At 41.5% G+C, this 14,119-nt stretch overlaps 1 protein-coding gene across 4 annotated transcripts in view; it reads right to left on the bottom strand.

The window, feature by feature from the left end:
- Positions 1-14,119, bottom strand: part of TNRC6B (trinucleotide repeat containing adaptor 6B) — a 222,269-nt gene that overhangs the window by 40,097 nt on the left and 168,053 nt on the right. For all 4 annotated transcript variants that reach the window (XM_075124191.1, XM_048834703.2, XM_048834752.2 and 1 more), the window contains 3 exons: positions 11,941-12,285; positions 3,322-5,649; positions 1,892-2,050 (listed from right to left, as the gene is read on the bottom strand). In XM_075124191.1, the coding sequence (XP_074980292.1) occupies positions 1,892-2,050; positions 3,322-5,649; positions 11,941-12,285 (2,832 nt within the window). The remainder of the gene's footprint in view (positions 1-1,891; positions 2,051-3,321; positions 5,650-11,940; positions 12,286-14,119) is intronic.

Genomic DNA, 14,119 nt, shown 5'->3' with positions numbered 1-14,119 from the left:
TCAACATATGCACACCAAAGTAACAAAACGCGAAAACAAGAGGTTAATGTCTTGGTTCACTCTAGCGACATGTTGGTGTTGCCATTTAAACAAAGGGTTGCATTGCTACTCAAATGCTACAACCATTTCATCTTACAAAACTAGAGAAGGCGTGTTCCTTCCCCAGCTAGGCTGCCTAACTACCTCCTACTCCCTCCTATGCCAGCTGGCCTACCCAACCGTGTAACTGCAGTTACTTCTGCCCAGCCAACATGTTTCTCAACCCCTACCTTGTCTGCTGACCAACACTTCCTTCCCACTACTACTCCACTCATCATGCTGCTCCTCCCTTGCCTTGTTACTCCACCTACCTACCTACCTATCTTCCCAAAATTGGTTTTCCATCATCTTTCTCCTGCTTAAGCCTTGAACTGTCTTGGAAGGGGAGGAGGGGAAATCAGGAATAAGGGGGTTTAATGCATATTGTGACTGAAAATTTGAATACACAAATCAGGAAACTCGAAAGGTAATGTTCCCATAGCAAGAATAACTGCTATACTGAAAATATGTACAATAATATTTTTTATTCCTATGTATAAAGTTAAACAAGTAACTTAACATACACAGTAAACTATTCAGGTGACATCACTGTTGTGGGAACTTTTCCTTTTAAATGTCTTGATCTGTGTATCTGAATTCACACTCTAAACGATGTCCTATAAAAGTACCCAGTCGATGAACCAGCCCAGGCACAAAATCGACTTCCCAACATCTTTAATCATGGTGCTGATTTTCAATGTGTGTTTGTGTGTGTGAGTGTGCATTAAATATATGTAGCTTGTTATACAAGCATGAAAAAAAGTGTGTGTAGAAACACATGCCTTACTTGCCCATCAAATAAGAGTTACTTGCTTTGAGAAGAATTTTGCAATGCAGTATTCACTTTTTTGTTTGTTTGCTTTTAACTCCCCCGCCCCACACATACTTTTTCCCCTTAAAAACACACTACCTGTGCTGGTAGAAAGGATTTCCACAAAACCCTATATATGTGCAATCATGTAACAGTCATTCTAATTTCAAAATTACCAAAATCATGTTTTTCAGAAGTTCAGCAGGACTTCATTCACTGGTGAATATATCTAAGTAAACAACTGAAAAGGCTAGTCATTTGGCTTGAGCACAAAAAAGCTTTGAATTATTTTAAAAGATGCAAAAACTTTTTCATGCTTATATAACAAAGTCTGTACCTATTCTGCTCTAGTTTTCAATAAATAAATAAATAAATAAATAAATCTTTGGGCATGTGAAGACTGAGCCCCAACAATAATTCCCAGAAAATTACAAGCAAGTGAAAACAGGGAGTTAAAAAAGCAGCCTTCTCAGCCTTAAAATATAGCTTTTACTAGCCATAAAACTAGAACGAGAAAAAACTTGTTGCTGCAGCGTATAGACCTTCTGCCTGTATAACCATGATCTACAATAGAGAGTTTTTGGCTAAGGATAAACTGCAAGTTCGTAATTCTGATATTACAAGAGAAGGGGATTTATCTTGGATGCTAGTTCCCTACTATGAAGTATTTGGGTATGTGGCATGGGGAGGAGGTCCTTTTGAGAAAGAAAAAGCAACTAATTCACCTGGTTGAGATGCCCAAATGTTGTATCAATAATAAGATCAAAGCTGTTCATATACCTATACTGTAAACTAAGATTCTGTCTTGCTTTTGATAGTTTTTAGTCATTTGTAAGCACTTTTACTCAACCACCACCATCAGCACCTTAGAAACCATTTAGTGTCTCTTCTGGTCCTCACCGGGAGGGGATGCACTACATATGCAGGTGAACCACATACAGAAGTCGATACTAAAATCTATAGCATCATTATAAAAATGGCTGATTACTGGCCTATACTCACTAGGTTTCATGGTATTCGGGGCGTTGGAAGGTGCATTCCCCCAGCCTGTTGTCGATGCTCCTGTATCATCTATTTCACCCCACCCGGGACTGGTTTCATTTGGCTCACCCCAGGCAGACGTACCATTATCTGGAGCAGGTGGTGTGCTTTTGCTCCAGACTGCACAAAGAAGAGAGTTTTCATTATGGACAGTTTACGAACTGTTCACTGACATTCAGCACAGCATCACCAAAAAACCTACTGCTTCTGCTTTTCTGGTGTAGCTCATGCTATTAAAAAGCGTAAACTGGGATTACTCAGTTGCAAACACTACACCCAGGGCAGGGACCTGACTCTCAGTTCTAGGAATGAAAAGGAAGAGGACCTTCACTTTAGAAATGCTATGAAAAACAATATTACTATAGTATCAAGTTAGATATGAAGCCTATCCCTGATGCTAACGTACTCAGATAACTTTTCCCATGACCAGTTATTAGTACCAGGTTGTACGGAAGTTTAATATACTGAAGAACAGGGATAAATTTAAGTGCACATCAAAAAATAAATATCCTTTAAAGTGTGACATGGTCAGAAAAATTACTATGTAAAAATGGCACCTTATCATTCTACTCTCTGTATTCTAACTCTTAGCTGCTTACTTTAGAAGCAAAAAAAAAATTACTATTTTTTATTCTTGATGGCACAGGACAGCTATGGGAGAGTAAAACAGGTTATAATCTGGCTCACATATGATCTCGATTATTAACTAAATTCTAAATGCAGAGCACAATCATGTTTTAAGTTGAGTACGTGCAATTTCTCTGAAGACAATAGGGTTTTACAGATATAAGTGAGGGCAGAATTTGGCCTGCAAAATCTTTTACTGGTAATGATGCACAAATAAGAACACATCTTGCCTCTCAGAGCTTAGGTGGAGTTTGCAGGCTAGTAAGCTAAAGAAAACACCCTTTTACTTGTAAAACGGAGCAATGTTCAGATGGAAGTCATTAAAGTACAATAATGGTGACACTCAGTGGTTCCATTTTTACAGTCACTTTTCTGAACAAAACGGTTAAGTTATTAACACGCACAAGCCAAATACTCAAATGAGAGTTTAATTTTGCTAATGGGGTAAAACTAGCTATGGATTTGGAGGCTGCATACTCAACATTTGTTTAGATCAATGGTTTTCAAACTTCTGTATTGGTGACCCCTTTCACACAGCAAGCCTGAGTGTGCCCCCCCTTTATAAATTAAAAACCCATTTTTACATTTAACACTATTATAAATGATGGACGTGAAGCAGGGTTTGGGGATGGAGGCTGACATCTCACAACCCCCCCACATAATAATCTCATGACTCCAAGGGGTCACGACCCCCAGTTTGAGAACCCCTGGTTTAGACATTTAGTCTCTCATACTCTACTGAAGAGAAGGAAGCAAAACAGTACCTGATGCTGTTGATTTGCTAGTCATTGGAGTAGGCAGGCTTTGTTCTCGTGGAGCCTGTCCCCCTTGCGAGTTCTTGTCCCACAGGTTCACATTCTTGTAGTTATAACTGCTAGGGTCTCCCCATGCTGAAGTGCCATCATCAATATCCATTTTTCGACTGATCGACTGTGGAGACGGTTCTTCCCAGCCACTGGGTTCCTCATCCTTGGGGGCAGCTGGCTGTGGCCCACTGTTCCAGTTTGGATTTGGAGGTCGCCCATTACTTGGAGGTGGTGGTGGTGGAGGACCCCAGGAGCCAGAAGCCTCCTGCTGCTGCTGGTGCTGCTTATTCCAGGAATTGGACTGTCGACCAGTCTCATTCCATGCTGGCGTTCTTTTACAATCATCCCATCCACCCTTTGAAGCAGCATTTGCATTTGCACCATTACCCCAAGTCCCAATCTCATTTTGCCCACCTTCACCCCAACCCGACACTGGTTTGTTTCCTGCACCTTCCCAATTACTGTTTTTCGTTTGGTCAACTTCCTCTCCCCAACCGTTCTTTCCTGAAGACCATCCTTGATTAGGTTGCCGTCCACCCCACCCTTGATCCTTGTTGGAACTGTCATTCCAAGAGGAAGAGGTCTTTTCTTCTGATCTTACTCCTCCCCAGCTAGAAGAATTGTTGTTCTTATAGTCATTCCACCCTCCTGTGTTTTTGGGGTCCTTCCACTCTGTGGGGGTTGAGAGCTCACCCCATCCAGACTTGTTTTGATTGCTTTGGCTGGGTGCATCTCCCCAGCCCCCTGAGTTCTTTGTCTGTGTGGCAGAGCTCTCCCACCCCTCAGTTCCTTTATCAGATTTCCCCTCAGGCCTTGGCATCTCTTCAATATCCCAAACTGTATCTTGCTTAATTTGAGTTTGGCCCCAGCCAGTGTTTGAAAGCACACGGGGGTCCAAATCAGTCCTGCTCAGCAAAGTCTGCAAGACTGCCTGGCAATCAGGATGCGTAGGCCTGTATGATCGGCGTCCAGAATTGTGACTGTCACTACTTCCTGCTTTGTGGTTGCTTCCAGTGCTTTGACCTCCAACCTCACTTCCTGTAGAGCTGGAAGATCTTCCCCAACAGGGAGCCTGGGAATTGCCTTGGTTTTCAGGAAGGGGGTGGCCCTTTTGATTGTCCCATGCTCCAGTGCTAGAATTTGGTTGGTTTGGACCACTCCATTCTCCAATCTTCAGTTCATCAGACCCAGACGGCTGTTTCCATTCTCCCTGAGAGACCCCAGATGTCAATTTGTTCCCTTCACCCCATTTGTTTTCATTTGAGTGCTGAGGGCCAAAGTTCCAAGACCCACCACCCATAGACCTGTTGTTGTTATCCCAAGAATCATTTCTTGACCCATTAGGTTTTTGAACAGAAACTCCTTTCCAGGAGTCCTCTCTATCCTTTCCATTGTTCCCATGGTTTCCAGAATTGCTTTGTCCAGCGGCTGTGTCAGTTCCAGAAGGCCCCCTAGATGTACCCCAAGATCCAACACTCCCAGTCTTTCTTTCTCCAGTGCTTTGTGAAGGGGCATCAGTGCTTCTGGAGGGGTTCCCCAAGCCCATTTCAAAGGGCATTCCCTTATTCTCCATAGGGTTTGGCGAACTTAAGTTCAAGGAGTTAGTGTTTCCATTTTTTGGTCCATCAGTGTTATGTATTTGAGCCTGTTCTCTGCCAGAGACAACAAAGTTAACACCCGCGTTTTCCATCTTTGACTGCTGTTCCCTAGAGGTCTGACCTACTGTGCTAATCTGTGCATTGGCGTTACCATTATCAGACTCCAAAATCCCTTTCCTAGAATTGCCCTCTTGAACCAGTGCTGGCCAGGCAGATGGGTTGCTTTTTGGGTTAAAGTTGCTGAAGCCAGAACCAGGGCCTATTCTGTCCTGCCCACTCAAGTTCCTCCAATTTCCTAGTCCATTGTTACTCTCTGCAGCAGGGTTGGAAGATTGAACAGATTTAGCTTTGGGGTCAGACTTCCAGGCCCCAAGATTACATTCGCTCCCACCACTTCCCGACTGACACTGGCTTCCTTTTCCTTTGTTACTAGTGGTGCTTCCTGGCAGAGTGCTCTTCTCTGAGCCAGGGTTCGAGGCACTGTTGTTATCGGTGGTGTTTTCGGAAGAAGACTCAGCGTCTTTGCTGGCAATACAAGGCCACTCTTCCATGTCAGACCCGTCTACAATCACCTTGTCCCAGACGTGAGTTGGGTTGGCGTTGGTGCCGGTGCCGTTGTTGGAGGCGGCTCCAGAACCCCAAGTGGAATTTGCATAATTTGAAGCAGCAGCACCTCCAACTGTTGAATCTAAAAAGATGAAGGTCATTACTATTGGTTACTATTTATAAGTCCTTTAAAGATTGCATTTCCAGACAACACCAGTTATTGTTTTCATTTATAAGCCTTGTTTTTCGAAGATTTATAAACTCAGCTGATTATAGCAGATTACTACACTGGAAAATGGCACATGAGCTACTCTTATTAAAACATCCAGAAAAAAAAAAATCCTCGCACTCAATTAAATTTTGTAGGCACTTAAAACCTCACTGAGGACTGGTTCCTTTTGCTAACAGCCCTGTTATTCAAGTTCAAGCAGTAATTTTTTTAATACAAAGGCCACTGCTGATGCAAATTCAGATTCTTTTTTTAAGGCTAGCTCTAAAATTATGGTGTACTGGACAAAATTCAGCACTGACATAAAATAATGGTGCAAATAGGAGTGCGTGTTGTAAAGTAATGCATCTTATACTGGTTTTGCATTCGGTGGCTTTGCCAACCAAGTGTAACTTACAAAAGGAAGGGAAGAAAGGAAAGCGTTCCAGAAAAAGCACCTAACAGGAGGATATAGTATTTAACAAGCCCTCCCTTCATTCCCTCACTTTATCAAACAATCTAAGTTGATTTTCTTGCTGCATACTCCTTTCTTCCCCTCACTGTGCATATTACACTAATTTTGCAATGACACTGAATGCCAAATCAGTGTAAAGTTATATACTTCATTGACACACACACTTGCATTGAATATAGTCCAGAAACATCCATGGGATTTGCATGGGTTTACATCAGCTATAAATCCGATCTACTATAACATTAGACAGTCAATTCTGGCTTCATGATTATCTTATGTACACAAATGTGTTGCTGCTAGTACCATAGTGGTCTGACAGCACTCCTCTGCCTTCCTCGTTGCACTGCCCTATTGACATTATCAGATTAATCTTTAAGGAGATCAACCTTTGGTCCCTGATTTAATTCCATGTTCTCTCTGTTTGGAGCTGCTTGCCATTTTTCTGTCCAATTCTAACCACAGAGCCTTCAAGATGCTCTGCTAAAAATGTTCCCAAGATGACTGTCTTCTCCATCTCCCTATATTCATTTATTCTGTAGTGAGCCCTGGTACCACTGTGATATTTGGTAATCTTACTTCTCCAGTAGAGCTAATACGGTAGGGCAAGAAGTTCACAACAATACTTGTATCTTGGGCAACAGGTCTGCACATATACTAACTACCACCCCATCAGCACTGGCTAGTGTCATGTGAAGTTAAGTCACACCCATCTAAAAACATCATACTTCTAATATACACACACAAACACACAGGGCCTTTGTTTTAACTGTATATTCAAAAGTGACAAAATGGGAACGTTCAATTACTAATGTTTTTATTAAAAACAAACAGAACTGTTAGTACAAGTTCCATGCTTTTTCAGTTCACTAGCTGAACGGATAGTCAATCTCTCAGCTGACCTCAGTGAAGAAGAGTTGCTCATCTGTAAATGAAGCTCTTTGACTGTCAGTACAAGAACCACACTCGACACCAAGCATGGAACCCTCTGGTTAAGCTGGACCATTGGGGGGCAGAGTAGACTTCATCTTCAGCTGTGAAATGTTCTAGGCAAGGGTATATAAGGAGATGTGGCTCCAGAGCACCTTCATTTTCTCTCTCTTTTCTTAGACTCCAACCACAGACTCTGCCATAGGAGGAGTGTGGAACTGCACTGACAATCTCATACAAGAATTCCAGTGGCAGATGACCAACTGTTCTTTCTTCTTCAGGCAATATCAGCAGAAATCCTCATGCTTGGAAGACTGGTCAGTGAGAACTCTTGGGGGTGGGGCATTTGAGGAGTAGACTAGTTAAAGACTGCAGGGCTGCTCTCCCAAACTGCACCTCAGACCTTGAGACCAACTCAGAGAAAAATGCTGCATGCAAAGGTATGGTTTCTGCTCCCAGGAACAGCTCTACATAATTTTACAACAGGAATAATTTGCCTTGGATCTACTTGAATGTGTTCAAACAACATCCAGGGCTGGAGTGCCTGCTAATCCACAGAATGTGTTTTGCTGCATTTTGACAAATGTTGAAAGGAAACTGCCTCCCCCCATACCTGCCAATCCCCACAAATAGTCTTGGGGATTTACAGAAGGGGTTTGTCCTAAGACTATAGCTGAAGGCCTGCTTCTAATCTGACCTTCCCTGGTAACAAACATGTGGAGAAGATAAGCAAGTTTCTTATCTGATTGAGATGAAAACCAATTACTAATTTATAGATGAATCTGAAACGAAGATGTAAAGCTGTATTGCTTTTATCCTTACATAATAGCACATAAAGAGAGTCAGTAATTAGTGCTTGGAGCTCAAGAACTCTCCTGACTGATGTTGTTGCCTCAAGACACAGTCTTCAAGGAGCGACAACAGAATACTCTCTCAGAGGCTTAAATCAAGAAAGCATCAGCTTGGGTAGTACTCGACTGTATTCCCAAAAAAGGTGGGACAGCATTAAAACATCCCTTCAAAAGCACCTTGTTTGTAAAAGCACAGGAGGTCCCTTGTACTGGAACATGAAAGGCTGAGATGCATACTCTAAAGCTCTGCCTATACTAGTAATTTTATTTACCAAAAACTTCCACTGTTGCTGCCATTGTTTTAGCTACCCTGGTGTGACATTGGAGCCTCAGTATATGGACTGCTTACTGACTCCAGTAGCTGTTTTCTGCACTGTGTTAACTGAATTTTGCTCAGTGCAAATCTAGTCAACTGATTAGATTAGATTGTGGTACTAAAAACAGCTGCCAGAGCTAGAGAATAGTCTACACTGAGGTTCCCACCTTTGCTAACACCAGAGCAGATGACTTGGTGTTAATAATGGTGGTTATTTTTTGTAAACAAAATACACAGAGTCCTGATTTCTTGAGACATTGAGGGTCAAAAACGTCTAACAGGTATTGCTACAGATGTATTTCTTTATGCTGTCCATTTATAGTCTCTGCCATGCAGCAGCATAGGATTTGCTGTTGAAGGTTTCGGACTTTTCAATAGCATCTCCAGCAATTTCTGTAAGACAACTTGATCTAGGATATCAGATGTATGATCCACCTTACTAGCTGCAGGGACACTGGTGAAATATTTAATGTCGGTGATAAGTGAAGATTCAGAAAAGAAACAAGAGGCAAAAAGGTGGCTTCACTGCTACATTTAAGAGCTCCATGTGACAAAAATCTCTGGCCAAGTTCAGGGTTATCAGCAAAAAAAATTCAAGGTGTGTGATTTTCTTACTTATCCTGGGGATCACTGATAGTGTACAAATAATGTTTGCTTGCAGGACAATGTTGTTAAATAAGAAGGTATCTGTCAACAAAAGACCATTGCCTTCCTCTGGAGGAAAAATGTAGAATTTGAGTGAAACAGATCTATCGGCAGAAGAGGACTTGACCATGAAATCTTTCAACACCCATTCTTGTTGAAGGTTGCTGTTTCTGCTTATTTCATCCACAAATGTGTTATCCTTGCACAGAAGATGGATTGCCACACATGTGATCGAGTTGGTGGATGCACCCATTTTCAAAGGTGAACCATTTCTCAGCACTGAAAATTTCACCAAACCCTTCCCTGGCAATCTGCTGAGCATAACATAGGTGTTCACCTTCACCATCACCACATTACCTTCCTTTGAATATAGGGGAGAAATTTTGAATGAAGGCTGAATTACTCTTAGCAATCAGTGCACGTGTGTGTAACTTGGTCTCAAAAAGTTTCAGATATTCAACTGGCTCAGATTTGGGTCTCTCCCTGCCTTGGAAATATCTCTCAGTAAGACCTTCGGTGATTTGAAAGAGATACCTCTTGCAAATACTGTGCAAGTTAGTTCACCATACAAAAGGAGACAGACATCCTGAGGCATAATTAACAGTGTTAAAACTGCAAATGGACTTATGAGGATAGATGAAACCATCAGCCCCAAGTAGCTTCAGGAAAACAAATACTGGGTTTTGAGGCTGAGATTATATTGACTGTACAACATCCAAAGACAGCCCACAGTACTTCAAATAGTCAGTTCTTCTCATAGTGATAGCTGTATAGCCAATGAATAGGAATCTATGCCTGAAGCATCACAGGCAACTTCTAGAGAATGCTTTGCCACTATAAGCCCCCTCTATGACTACTTCTTTAATCTCCTTCTTCAGATCCTCAGGAAGATGTTCCAACAATTGAACAAGCATATATCACATTATAAAGTCATACTAGACCAAAAAGCTTTGTAGTTTGCCAGCATGATCTGTTAGGTCACCTCTGATTGAGATTATCCATCTTCCTGACACCTTTAAGTTTATGATATTTTCTTGGCCCTACTTTTTCTTTTTACAGAAGCCATCAAAAATAATGAGATTGGGTACTGGAAAAAAAGAATCAAACCCTTAAACAGAGACCTGGTATAACTAGTCTGCCTGAGAAGATGATGTTGGAATAGAAACTTGTATTATCCTCCTCATCATCATCCTCAAGAGAATCCATAAGGCCTCCTTCTTTTATAGATATGACCACCACTCTGCCAGGTTAGGTTGGTTCTGGGATACCAAATAACTTCTGACCCATTTCTTGAACTATGGAGACCTCAGCCTATAATACTTCCACAATCCTGGTGAACAGATCTGGATGGATTTAAAAGAGTGGTACACTTTGGAGAAGAGATGATGCTGTCTTTTCTTCTTCCCTTGACCTCCCAATATTGAGGAAGGTGCCCTTGTTGCTTCAGCTGAAGCTGGAATTTGCTTCTTGGATTCACCCAGCTTCCTCAGAAGGGAGATCTCTCAATGGAGTTTGATTTGTCCCAAGAACATGACCTTAAAAAAGGAACTACTTAAGTCAGCTTGACTCTTCATATAGCCTGGAAGCTTATAAAAGAGCTTCTTTCATCATCAACTGTAGTCAAAACACTTGGTCCTAAGTCCAAAAAAATGAAGTCAGAGAGAGTAGGGGCATATATCCCTCACTTAGCATTTAATATACTGGGCACAGCAATCTGTCATAGTCCTCTTGTCCCAAAGAAGGGCAAGTCCTAAAAACCAACCTTTTATTCTGGAATCTAATATCACAACAGAAAAACAAATGAAGATATCACCATTAGGAAGACCAGTTCCTACAAATTACTTAAACCCTACAAATAAAGTTTATGTTACAGAAAACAACTAAAAAGCTTCCTAACACGCAATTTGTAAGAAACTAAGTCCTACCTTGGGAGGGACAATCAAGAAGAATGGTCAACAGACAAAGTCAGGGACCAGAAGGAGTTCTAACTTACTACGTCAGCAAGACTAGAAATGGACCACACCTGCTATGCTTCACTGCAGCTAATATCTACAGAACTGACAGATTTGGTCTTTAGTTTTATGCTGACTAGAACTAAAGCACTGCTGTTGTAACTATCCTTAGCTGAGCCAGAAAAGACAGAGGCAAAAAACTGCCAGCAGCAGGAAGAGAGGTGGATTGCATCAAAGATCCTAACGAGCCTACTGGAGACTGCTGCACATCAGCTAGCTAAGGAACAACCGTTATTCCAAGTTGGTGGTCCACCACACTATATTCCCCTTACCCCATAGTGCTCTTACATGTGTTTTAACACGTAATATCATAATTCCTAAGGACAAAAACCTGGATGAAGGAGGATTTCTTTATGCATTACAAACTACAACAAAATAGAAGTCCTGTACAAAATAGAAAGATTACAATACCTAGGATAAATACCTTATATTTCAGCTCATAAGTTGGGGGAGAGGGGGGAGCGCCACAGCAAATTTCAATTTGATCCTAGCTTACACAGTACCACCCAATTAGAGAGGTGCATTATTGTGTGTTGGAAAGAGGGGAGACATACCCTTCCTATAAAAAGGAAAGGAGGACTTGTGGCACCTTAGAGACTAACAAATTTATTTGAGCGTAAGCTTTCATGAGCTACAGCTCACTTCATCGGATGCAAGTCCTCCTTTTCTTTTTGCGGACACAGACTAACACGGCTGCTACTCTGAAACCTTCCTATAAAGGATCTGGTACTGTCCGCTGTCAGAAGTGGGGAGAGACTATTGGACTAGATGGACCATTGCTCTGTTCCAGTGTGGTAATTCTGATGACAATGTCTTTGGTGGGGTTTTTTTTGTTGTTTGTTTTTAAAACAACCAGTACCCCAAAAAAAGTTAAAAATCAGCAGTCTTGGGGAGCATAAAAGTAAAGTAAAATAACTTTTCTAAAAAGTTAGAAGTTTTAATACATAACACGTTTGTGAACGATTTTACCTGATCCTTCTTCAGCTAAGCTTTCCTTACCTGTTGCAGTCCCACTGTCGCTCTGCAGCAGTGCTCCTGTCACTGGTTGTGCGTTGTTTGGGTTTGCTCCAGGTGCTGAAGAGGGAGGAGGCCCTGCCCCACCCCCAAGTAGCATACAGGATGGCGGAGGGGGCTGCCCACGTTTCAGTAACACTTTGTGGTCCTGCTGGCAACGGAATCGCGGCGGCACCTCCCGAGGCATGTAGCGGGCGGCGCTTGGCGGTTGTCCGTTCGGCACTGCCACCCTTTTGGCATTGTTGCCACCATTGACTGGTGGCGATGGAGAGCTGCCAATTGGGCTGGCGGCCACTGGCTGGCTTGAACTTGGTTTTGTCACTTCGGGCACTGGAACACAAGAGGAAGGAAAGTTATAATTTTATAAGATACAAAACCTAACAAATGGATATAAGAACTCAGTGAAATTCAACTTTGATATGGCTATTCTCCTCTCAGAATACTGTACAAATTCAGCCCCATCAAGGAACCAGTTAAGTTAAGCAGAAACCGCATATTTGTATCTCATCACCAGTGATTTAGACATCATGGGTGAAATCTCAGATTCAAGTTTTAAATTTAAACGGTCAATGATTAATACAAATGTTGTAATGTTTTCCTCCCTATTTCTTAATCTTTGGGGCACTGTTGTGTGCTGCCATATGGAAAATATGAATTTAGTTCCCAAGCTTTTACCTTGCTCATTAAGGATATGTTGTTACTACAAATAAAAGATGGGTGGGTTTCTTGTTTTGTACAGCGAAGAGACAACTCATTCCCGTTAGCTAACTCACTATAAAATCTTAGTGGAGACCAGAATGTGTCACTTTTACTGCACTGTAGGCCAGGTGAGGTCAAAGCACTGACCTCACCTAGTTACATCAAGGTAAAGACTACCTGGTACTTTATCTCCATTAGGGTTTTACAGCGAGATAGCTAACCCACATTTGTTTTAACAATGAGATAGCTAAACAAAAAAACCCATCATTTTGGGCAGTGACAATATACCCTAAGCCAGATAGAATCCACAGCTGCTAGAGGAAGGAAATGCCTTCTTTCATTCTGGAGCAACCCTCTCTGCCTGACCCAGGAATGTTTACATACTCTGTAATGAGATCTAGACAAAATGAGCTTGTATTTAAGGGCCTCTCTGAGGACCTTTGAGTAGAGGTAAAGCGGTAAGAGGGGGAAAATGAGGGAATCCTAGGGGAGCTTGTGCCTTAACAAAACTATCTTCATCTACTTGGGAGATTCCAAAACCAGTACACCTACACTCCTCTAGTCTCCACGTTTCTAGAAATGAAGCAAAGTAAGCTCACACATTAAAAAGTTTGGGAACAAAGGTAGCATTTGTTATACCCTAACCAGGTTGTTAGAAGTCAAAACATTTCACAAAGACATGCTCAGACTCCAAAACCAAGGACACATTTTAGAGTTGTAACTACTCCAGTCTCTCTTGTGGACTGAAGTAACAGTAGAATTAGAAGGGGTTATTCTCCCAAACATCACATTGCTGATGTTATTCACCTTTTAAATACAAGCAGAAACATACTTTTAGGAAAGCAGTAGAAGACCACAAGAATAGGAATTCCTCTAGAACAATAGATTGTGTTATATCCCATTTTTATCTTTGTAAACAGCTGGTGATGGGTTTTCTTACTTTCCTATGCAAGTTTCATTGTCCAAAAATTATTAGGAATTTTTTTTAATTTAAGCCAAATTACTATTTCTCCTTTGCTGCCTCTTTTTAATGGCTGTTTCCTCCACTACTTTCACAATGCTAGGATGCAAATTAGGTTCAATTATATTTTAAATCAGGTGAGCAAGTTATGATGCTTATCTACCATCTTTTCTGTCTCCATTTGACATTCACGTCTCAATGCTTTAACATCTCTTAATTCAACTCAGACAGCGGTAGAATGTATTCTACTCATTTTGGTGTTCCCTCATTAAAACTACTCTCTCTCACTCCCATTCTATGCATTTAGTCTGTCTCAGTTGGTGGCTGCACTTCTGAAAAACTGCACTTTTTTTAGGGATTTCAACATTAGCCTAATTCATGAGAGATCATCACAGTGAAGATATTTTAATTCAAAAAAGCCTACTTTTCTTCTTCAAACAAAACATTTTGAAGGCTGACTGAAAATGTTCCTATGTGTTCTCTTCTTGACCATTACTACTGCTG

Source organism: Caretta caretta, chromosome 1, assembly GCF_965140235.1.
Source record: "Caretta caretta isolate rCarCar2 chromosome 1, rCarCar1.hap1, whole genome shotgun sequence".
Classification (NCBI taxonomy): domain Eukaryota; kingdom Metazoa; phylum Chordata; order Testudines; family Cheloniidae; genus Caretta; species Caretta caretta.
The sequence above is the reverse complement of the archived record's forward strand: the minus strand, read 5'-3'. Positions and strand labels throughout refer to the sequence as shown.